At 43.9% G+C, this 10896-nt stretch overlaps 1 protein-coding gene across 1 annotated transcript in view; it reads left to right on the plus strand.

Moving 5' to 3' along the window:
• Positions 1 to 3419, plus strand: part of LOC120998906 — a 36792-nt gene extending 33373 nt beyond the window's left edge. Inside the window, exon 4 of the mRNA XM_040429785.1 lies at positions 3375 to 3419. Within this exon, the coding sequence (XP_040285719.1) occupies positions 3375 to 3419 (45 nt within the window). The remainder of the gene's footprint in view (positions 1 to 3374) is intronic.
• The last annotated feature ends 7477 nt before the right edge of the window (positions 3420 to 10896 follow it).

The following is a 10896-nucleotide window of genomic DNA, read 5'->3' on the forward strand; positions in this document are numbered from 1 at the left end:
TCCCGCACTCATATGATATTATGAGTACAGGACAATAGCCCTGCGGGCGGCCTGATGCGCACAGCATTATAGTAACCTATGATGCTATGCGCTCCCGTGCGCACAATGTATGCCGCTTCGGGACATATGGCCCGCTCACGGACCATATGTATCAGAGTGCAAAGAAAAAGGGGGTCAGTTAGCACATCCCAAAGCGCAGGGGCACGTTGATATGGCTGAGAACAACACTGTAAAACAAAACATGCAATGCAACAGCTCTCTGCAAACCAAATAAAGTACAAAAATGCATAATAATTGCAAGTGCTATACTAATAAGTTAGAGATGCTTGGCAAATCATTTTGTACAAAATTATTTGAGCCCGTCTGCCGCACGTCAAGGAGCTCGTCTGCCCCATAGGCTGATTTTAATTAGTGTGAGTATATAGCTTGGTCTGCTCTCCCTCACTCACTGGAAGCCATTTGGCACCAGGAGAGAGATAGTTTGTGGACTCTCATTGCAGTCTTTGGTGGCCATTTGGCACCAGGAGTGGTGTGGAGTGGGCCCGGCATGCATGTTGGTACCTGCATTCCTTGGATATAATGGAGGCCATTTTGGCACCAAAAATGACAGAAATTAAAGCAGGCCCAGCATGCATGTGGAACCTACACTCGCTGAATTATATGGTAGCCGTCATGGCACATAACAGGTAGAATTTAGTGTTAGGAACCCGTCTAACAGAGATCGCCTTGACGTGCGGCAGACGGGCTCAAATAATTGTGTACAAAATGATTTGCCAAGCATCTCTAACTTATTAGTATAGCACTTGTAATTACTATGCAATTTTGTACTTTATTTGGTTTGCAGAGAGCTGTTGCATTGCATGTTTTGTTTTACATATGTATCAGAGGGCATACGGTCGTGGGCATGAGCACTAACACTGACATTAAAATACAATGCACTATATAAATTTTATAAGCAATCAAAAGATTAAATGGTAGAAAAGTAAAAAAAAAAACATTGAATAAAAAAAATACAATTAAAGAAAATATGCCTTTTTCCACAAAAAAAACTTCTCAATGAAAAAAATTACAAAAATAAAATCTCCCCCACATGTTTGGTATCACTGCATCCATAATGACCTGCACTACACAAATACCATGCAAATTATCACGTACCGTACGGTGAACACATAATTTTTTTTTTCTGGAATGGAATTAAAAGTGATCAAAAAGCATTATGTACCCAAAAATGAAAACTACGAGACATCCTGCATCCAGCCTTCACACAGCTCCGTAGAAGGAAAAATAAAAAAGTCATTTTTTCTTTAAAAAAAAAGTGTTTTTGTTAATCAAAAGTAGTAAAACACTATAAACCATATGTATTTGGTGTCGCTGTAATTGTACTGACCCAGAGAATAAAGTACCGTATTTTTCGCTTTATAAGACACACTTTTTTTCCCCCAAAAGAGGGGGGGAAATGGCAGTGCGTCTTATAAAATGATGCTTGACTTTTTTTTTTTACAGGGATGATACTGATATATCGCCGGCTGCTATGCTGCACAGTGTGGCCGTCGATACATCAGTTACAGTGCGGGGAGAGAGGAGGGGCTGGAGGCAACTCACAGCAGGGCCTGGTGTAGTCACTGTATTACACTGGGCCCCGCGCACAAAAAATCTCTTTGTATGTAAAGTCTTTCTTTAATCCTGAATCAATCGCTCTCCTATTGATAAACTAGCCTAATCGCCTGCATCAGTACTCACTATGAATGCAGCGTGCGGTCCCTCCGGCGCATGACTTCATCCTGCTTCATTAATGAAGTGGGAGGAGCGTGACTGACATACAAAGAGATTTCTGTGCGCGGGGCCCAGTGTAATACAGTGACTGCACCGGGCCCCGCTGTGAGTTGCCTCCAGCCCCTCCTCCCTCCCCGCACTGTAACTGATGTATCGACGGCCACACTGTGCAGCATAGCGGCCAGCGATACATCAGTGTCAGCTAGTTTATCAAAAGGAGAGCGATTGATTCAGGATTAAAGAAAGACTTTACATACAAAAAATAAAGTACTGTAATGCTGCGAAACATAGGGCCATGAGGGGGACCAGCATAAGATGCTATATGTGTGTCATCCACACATATAGTATCTTATGCTGGCCCCCCTCATGGCCCAATGTATCATAGAACACATCCCCCATAAATGTGCATCATCCACAGATCCCCCCCATAACAGTGTATCATCCACAGATTTCCCCCCATAACAGAGTGTCCTCCACAGATCCCCCATAACAGTGTGTCATCCACAGAGCCCCCATAACAGTGTCATCCACAGATCCCCCATAACAGTGTGTCATCCACAGATCCCCCATAACAGTGCGTCATCCACAGATCCCCCATAACAGTGCGTCATCCACAGATCCCCCATAACAGTGCATCATCCACAGATCCCCCCAAAACAGTGCATCATCCACAGATCCCCCCCATAACAGTGTATCATCCACAGATTTCCCCCCATAACAGAGTGTCCTCCACAGATCCCCCATAACAGTGTCATCCCCAGACCATTAGTTCAAAATCCACCAAAAGCACACCTTTTGGTTCAAAATATTTTTTTTCTTATTTTCCTCCTCAAAAACCTAGGTGCGTCTTATAATCACTTTGTCCTCTTAGCTCTTTCTAGGAAAAAAAAAAGCAAGTGTTTACAATATAAATTTTGTGGTCATTTTTCAGCATAAATAACATAAACTAATACAAAAAAATAATAAAAATAAATAAAGTTACCGTATTTTTCGCTTTATAAGACGCACCTGATTATAAAGCGAAAAATACGGTAACTTTATTTATTTTTATTATTTTTTTGTATTAGTTTATGTTATTTATGCTGAAAAATGACCACAAAATTTATATTGTAAACACTTTTTTTCCTAGAAAGAGCTAAGAGGACAAATTTTGGGACATATTTTGAAGGCACAACAACTAACAAACTAACAAACTGAACTGGTTGATACTTGTAGCAGAGGCAGCTGGAAAATGGCTGCTAAAAATTGTCTGAAGACGCAGAAGTGAACCACATTTTCATAACAACGAGACAATTTATACTTTTGCTTGCCTGACCAGAAGTCCAAGACACCGCATGGGGCACAGGCCATGGAATTAAAATTTGGGTGATGGTGCGGAAGTGCAACACATCTGCAGAACAACAAAACAGTTTACACTTTTGCTTGCCTGGCCAAAAGTCCAACACACCACACAGGACAGAAAAATAAAATTCCGGCAAAGTGCACCACAATTTCCACAGCTAAGTAGTACAGCAGCAACTGAACCTCCAACAACTTGGACAGATTAGAGTCAGCTTGTTGTTGGTCGAGAATAGTTCTCATGGCCACACATTGTCTTATAGATGTCTTATGAAGGAGCAAAGGACAAGCAGGAGAAGAGGCAGTAACTGATGATGATGATAAGGACACTGTACTGCTCGGGGATGTGGACTGTCTGTCACAAAGAATACCAGGAGAAGAAAGACAGACTTACTCTGATTGGAAATGCTGGCCTGATCTATTTACCACAGGATCCGATGAAGCCGCCTCATGGGCTGCAATAGAGCCCGGTACCTATTTTTGAACACGGATGGCTTATATTAATCCTGCAGATTTTGCACACGTCTGTGGCTTTGTGTCTGCGATGTAAAGAAAACATGCCACACGGGAACTGCTGGCACAGAGCTGGAGGCCCTGCCAGTGAAGAGAAGTTCAGGCCAGATGTTGCTGTGCTCTTTAGTGCCACTGCAGCCACCACTCTCCTCCTCCGGTCATCTCCTGCCCTCAGCACCCTGACCTGTACGCGTGGTCCTGTCCTACATACAACACTCCTCATAGTCCTCACCCTGCCCACCACTGTTAGCCGCCTGTGATATGTCATCATAGGTTTCTTGTCTGTATTTGTAGCAAGTGCCACCATCACTACCACTGTCACCTCCATGGCTACAAGTACCACTACTACTGGCCACGTGGCTGCTGCTGCTACTAAACACATTCTGAAGAGGCCGATGCCTTTCATTTCCACTCTTCAGTTTTCCAGATATTTTATTATGAGGCCTTTCAATAGAAATTTACCAGTTTCCTATAAAGGAAAAGTCAAGGGTTTTCTAAATGGAAAATCATAAGTTTTGTACACAGATTACTGAATGGTACAAGCAAAATAGCAAGTGTTTTTTTTTTTTTTTTGTAATTTATAGATAAAAGTGCAATGAAAAGTCCTCAATCTCCTCTCTCAGCCAGTGAGCCGGTCAGGGCACCTCCTGCCAGCGTCATGTTAGCACCTTCTTCCCTCCATCTGGTTTCTCCTGACAATTCTCATAGCAAAAAGGAGCTGTTCACTGTTTTATCTGATTCTTCCAAAACTTATATAAAATTTAGATTCATTTTGTGGACAAGTTTTTGTGTAATTCACAAGAAATCTGGTTCATTTAGAACCAAATCGCTCTTTCTTACCATTAACCCTTGTTTTTCACTTTTATTTTTTTATTGGGATGGCTATTTGTATCTAATTGTTTTAAGTCTTAAAGTGTCCTTGGCGGTACTTACTACTGGTGTTTACCATCACTGTGTTATCGGACTGGTATATCAGTAACAGGTGAATGGGTTTCTATTGGTCCCTGTTACCGATTGATATGGAGGTAGATGTTTGGTTGGTCTGCATTTCATGGTCCCTCTGCCTTCCTCCCTATAATCTGGTCCTGGTCAGAAATCCTATGGTCATTGATTAGTGAACAGTCATGTTTAGATCCTCCTTACAATTAGATATGAATTACTTCTTCTTACATCATCTTTACTACAAGAAGCCATTAGAAAGTCAGAAGAAATGCTGAATACTTACGAATCACACTCAAATACATTTGGATTCTTTAGAAATGTAGACATGTGATGTCTTGTAACAGAGGACGCTAGTTGTATTATCCCTCCAACTATCAGGTCCCCTGGGCTTTGGGTGAAAGAAGGTTCATCAGTCATTTCCAGTCTGCATGGAGAAGGTCCAGAACAGGTTCTGTCAATGATAATAAGCATCAGGGCGAAGAACTTTATGAGGCTCCTCATGATTTCCTAAAATAACAGAAACATATCCCAAGTTAAGACATTGTCAGTCTGGTCCTTCATGCTACATATGATGTATCTTATTAGAGAAGTAGATGAGAGTCACAGTGAAAAAGCTCCTCTTACATTCTAGAAAAAGAACAGCATGGTGGCATAGATGGCCTAATGTGTAATAAGGATTATACTGAGAAAGAGCCCCAGCTGGAAAAAGGAGTGATATGTCATAGAAAGCAAAATATTTCTTCCTGATCCCTGTGGAGATGACACTGGATGAACCTTCAGACAAGGATTTTACTATATAAACGCTTATGTAAAACAGGACTGCAGGTAATCAACAATTCCAATTACTACATGTATACGGCTAATGAGTGCAGAAAGCTTCCAGAAATCATGACTTACAATGTTATATATCACACCTGGCTAAGGGGCTAGGAATGTCATTACTGATAGATATGTCTAAATGAGGGGTGTCAGGGTCCATGTGATGTCTCAGTGAGGAGTGTCAGGGTCCATGTGATGTCTGAGTGAGGGGTGTCAGGGTCCATGCTATGTCTGAGTGAGGGGTGTCAGGGTCCATGTGATGTCTGAGTGAGGAGCGTCAGGGTCCATGTGATGTCTGAGTGAGGGGCGTCAGGGTCCATGTGATGTCTGAGTGAGGAGCGTCAGGGTCCATGTGATGTCTGAGTGAGGGGTGTCAGGGTCCATGTGATGTCTGAGTGAGGGGCGTCAGGTTCCATGTGATGTCTGAGTGAGGGGCGTCAGGGTCCATGTGATGTCTGAGTGAGGGGCGTCAGGGTCCATGTGATGTCTGAGTGAGGGGCGTCAGGGTCCATGTGATGTCTGAGTGATGGGTGTCAGGGTCCATGTGATGTCTGAGTGAGGGGCGTCAGGGTCCATGTGATGTCTGAGTGAGGGGCGTCAGGGTCCATGTGATGTCTGAGTGAGGGGCGTCAGGGTCCATGTGATGTCTGAGTGAGGGGAGTCAGGGTCCATGTGATGTCTGAGTGAGGGGCGTCAGGGTCCATGTGATGTCTGAGTGAGGGGCGTCAGGGTCCATGTGATGTCTGAGTGAGGGGCGTCAGGGTCCATGTGATGTCTGAGTGAGGGGCGTCATGGTCCATGTGATGTCTGAGTGAGGGGCGTCAGGGTCCATGTGATGTCTGAGTGAGGGGCGTCAGGGTCCATGTGATGTCTGAGTGAGGTGTGTCAGGGTCCATGTGATGTCTGAGTGAGGGGTGTCAGGGTCCATGTGATGTCTGAGTGAGGGGCGTCAGGGTCCATGTGATGTCTGAGTAAGGGGAGTCAGGGTCCATATGATGTCTGAGTGAGGGGTGTCAGGGTCCATGTGATGTCTGAGTGAGGGGCGTCAGGGTCCATGTGATGTCTGAGTGAGGGGCGTCAGGGTCCATGTGATGTCTGAGTGAGGGGCGTCAGGGTCCATGTGATGTCTAAATGAGGGGTGTCAGGGTCCATGTGATGTCTGAGTGAGGGGTGTCAGGGTCCATGTGATGTCTGAGTGAGGGGCGTCAGGGTATATGTGATGTCTGAGTGAGGGGCGTCAGGGTCCATGTGATGTCTGAGTTATGGGTGTCAGGGTCCATGTGATGTCTGAGTGAGGGGTGTCAGGGTCCATGTGATGTCTGAGTGAGGGGCGTCAGGGTCCATGTGATGTCTGAGTGAGGGGCGTCAGGGTCCATGTGATGTCTGAGTGAGGGGTGTCAGGGTCTATGTGATGTATGAGTGAGGGGTGTCTGGGTCCATGTGATGTCTGAGTGAGGGGCGTCAGGGTCCATGTGATGAGTAGAAGTGGCTGTCACTTACCTGTTAGTATGGAGATCCTGACTGTACAGTGACAGGTGAAGATGAGTCCAGATCCTCTACTTCGCAGAGTCTGTCTCTGATCCTCACATTTATCTTCTCCTTACATCAGCGCTGGCTCATCTGTGGAGAGATCAGGTAGAAATAGAAGAGTTCGGGGAATTATGAGAAATTCAGAAATATGTTTTACCAGAAGATGCCATATTCTTATTTAGTCCCCTGTGTCTTGATTATAAAAATATAAAAATAATTCTGAAGTTTCTCACATCTGCTCACTGTAAACTATGATATATTTAGAAGTGCCGCAGTAACATCAAACTATTGTGCACCAGTAGAAATAAGTGAATTGTAAAAGGCTCATTCGTGAGGTCTGGTAAAAAATAGTGACCAGTAGAGGTGAGGTCACCGTACCTCCCCTGTTATTATCCAAGTGGGTGTGTAGGGTCCTGGAGCAGGGAGCACTTTGATGTTTGGACATTTGTCTATTTCCCCAATGCAGGGTTATAGACTTCTTACTTTGTTTTACTTGAAGGGGTTAACTTGCACTGTTTAATACTCTGCAACTGCATTTTATATGTTGTAACACATATATATACAGGGAGTGCAGAATTATTAGGCAAGTTGTATTTTTGAGGATTAATTTTATTATTGAACAACAACCATGTTCTCAATGAACCCAAAAAACTCATTAATATCAAAGCTGAATATTTTTGGAAGTAGTTTTTAGTTTGTTTTTAGTTTTAGCTATTTTAGGGGGATATCTGTGTGTGCAGGTGACTATTACTGTGCATAATTATTAGGCAACTTAACAAAAAACAAATATATACCCATTTCAATTATTTATTTTTACCAGTGAAACCAATATAACATCTCAACATTCACAAATATACATTTCTGACATTCAAAAACAAAAAAAAAACAAATCAGTGACCAATATAGCCACCTTTCTTTGCAAGGACACTCAAAAGCCTGCCATTCATGGATTCTGTCAGTGTTTTGATCTGTTCACCATCAACATTGCGTGCAGCAGCAACCACAGCCTCCCAGACACTGTTCAGAGAGGTGTACTGTTTTCCCTCCTTGTAAATCTCACATTTGATGATGGACCACAGGTTCTCAATGGGGTTCAGATCAGGTGAACAAGGAGGCCATGTCATTAGATTTTCTTCTTTTATACCCTTTCTTGCCAGCCACGCTGTGGAGTACTTGGACGCGTGTGATGGAGCATTGTCCTGCATGAAAATCATGTTTTTCTTGAAGGATGCAGACTTCTTCCTGTACCACTGCTTGAAGAAGGTGTCTTCCAGAAACTGGCAGTAGGACTGGGAGTTGAGCTTGACTCCATCCTCAACCCGAAAAGGCCCCACAAGCTCATCTTTGATGATACCAGCCCAACCCAGTACTCCACCTCCACCTTGCTGGCGTCTGAGTCGGACTGGAGCTCTCTGCCCTTTACCAATCCAGCCACGGGCCCATCCATCTGGCCCATCAAGACTCACTCTCATTTCATCAGTCCATAAAACCTTAGAAAAATCAGTCTTGAGATATTTCTTGGTCCAGTCTTGACGTTTCAGCTTGTGTGTCTTGTTCAGTGGTGGTCGTCTTTCAGCCTTTCTTACCTTGGCCATGTCTCTGAGTATTGCACACCTTGTGCTTTTGGGCACTCCAGTGATGTTGCAGCTCTGAAATATGGCCAAACTGGTGGCAAGTGGCATCTTGGCAGCTGCACGCTTGACTTTTCTCAGTTCATGGGCAGTTATTTTGCGCCTTGGTTTTTTCACACGCTTCTTGAGACCCTGTTGACTATTTTGAATGAAACGCTTGATTGTTCGATGATCACGCTTCAGAAGCTTTGCAATTTTAAGAGTGCTGCATCCCTCTGCAAGATATCTCACTATTTTTGACTTTTCTGAGCCTGTCAAGTACTTATTTTGACCCATTTTGCCAAAGGAAAGGAAGTTGCCTAATAATTATGCACACCTAATATAGGGCGTTGATGTCATTAGACCACACCCCTTCTCATTACAGAGATGCACATCACCTAATATGCTTAATTGGTAGTAGGCTTTCGAGCCTATACAGCTTGGAGTAAGACAACATGCATAAAGAGGATGATGTGGTCAAAATACTCATTTGCCTAATAATTCTGCACGCAGTGTACCTATAAACACATATAATATCAAAATGGTTGTTCAAACCTCTTAGGGTAATAGCGATAAAAAAATATATCATATTGATGACCTAAAAAATATAGAGATAAAAAATGATAAAAATTGAATGTAAAAACGAAGCTTAATAGAGGTCCAAGAAAATATAATATATATATATATATTGTGAGGATTCGCTCTGGTAGGCAGGGTAAGCGGAGGCAGAACAGAGGCAAAAGAAACAGTTTGTAAAACAAAACCTCAGTGTTTATTCACACAGGAGAAAAAAACAAAGCAACAATTTTCAGTTTTAGTGTTTGTTCACACAAAGGAAAGTCCAGATCACAAAACAGTCACCTTGTTAGCAGGTTTTTCCAGCGTCCACAACAGGCTTTAGGGGGCCTGTTTCCCCGCATGAGGCTCTCACCCCTCTAGCACGGCACCATGCCTCAGATCCCAAGACAGAGACCTTGATTCTGAGCCCAGCTGCCTATTTAAAGGACAGCCAGGTTCTGCCAAAACCCGGACCGGCACTTAAACTCCGGTCCGGTACTTGATCTCACCTGGCTGGAAATCAGCCTAGCCGCCCATGTTGAGAGAAAAATACCTGCTTTCCCAAACAAAACCCCTTTGCTCCCATTTTGCATGAGCTGAGCTCAAAGATCTGAAACATTTTCTACTTACACAAAAGACCCATTAATTTCAAATATTGTTTACAAATCTGTCTAAATCTGTGTTAGTGAGCACTTCTCCTTTTCCGAGATAATCCATCTAACCTCACAGGTGTTGCATATGCAGCGTCCCACTACGTGTGTGTGGGCAATGCTTAAAAGTACTTTTTGATCCTAACAATTGCATTGTACAGTAATGTATAACTTTGCATTTTTGTATCTGCACAATCCCTGTTAACAGGCCTATTAGGTGTAATTTATACATTCCACCACTAGATGGGGATAAAGTTCAGGTCCTATATATACCTAGGTCAGGCCTAGTGAGGCAGTTCAGTTCAGATCAGTTCTGGTTAGTGGAGGTTGAATAGAGTGAGACCACAGGTCAGTGTGAAGATCAGTGAGTATATTGACACTGAGAGAGTGAAAAGGTGCAGATCCAGCACTTCAGCTCTAAAGAGAAGTTTTAGTCCAGAAAGGGACAAGAGAGAAGGACAAATTCAAATTCATCCAAAGGATAAAAGCTGTAAACCAGGCATAAAGGACCTTTGGGATATCTTAGGTGAAGGATACCCTAGCCTCCGGCAACCTCACCAAAAGTTCCACTGACGTAGAAGTAAGCCACTGCTCCAAAAACCAAGAAACCTGACAAGGGGGCGGAGCTAGCGCTGGACTGAGATGGACGCTTAGTTCATTGCTCTGCTAAGATGACCGTCCCTAGCACCAGCTATAATTAGCCCCAGCGAGTGAGGATGGTGAAAATAGGGAACCCCAAGCTTGGAGAACATCCCGCAATCCCCAAAGGCCAGATTCCAAGTGGCGATATGGAAAAATTCCTTAAAAAAGCGGCCGCAACTATCGCACCACGTGAGTCAAAGATGGCGCCGGCTCAGCATCCCAAGGCCCTGAAGTGCACCCCTGCACACTCCGAGGGGAACAGCGACTCAGAAGAGCGCCAACCTAGCTCTGACCTGCCGCTTACCAGAAGATACCTGGATCGGGCGCTCAGCAGAGTTATGGAGCCCATTCTCACTGAACCTTCTGCTTTTAGACAAGAGGTGAGACACATAGGGGAACGGGTGGAAACACTTGAAACCCACCAGGCCGCATCCCTGAACCACCAGTCAGCGGTCTCTGCCTCACTCCGTCGTTGCATAGCACATCTCAATGAGCTGCACAATGCCCTGAAAGACAAGGAG

The sequence above is a fragment of the Bufo bufo genome, chromosome 4, assembly GCF_905171765.1.
Source record: "Bufo bufo chromosome 4, aBufBuf1.1, whole genome shotgun sequence".
NCBI lineage: Eukaryota > Metazoa > Chordata > Amphibia > Anura > Bufonidae > Bufo > Bufo bufo.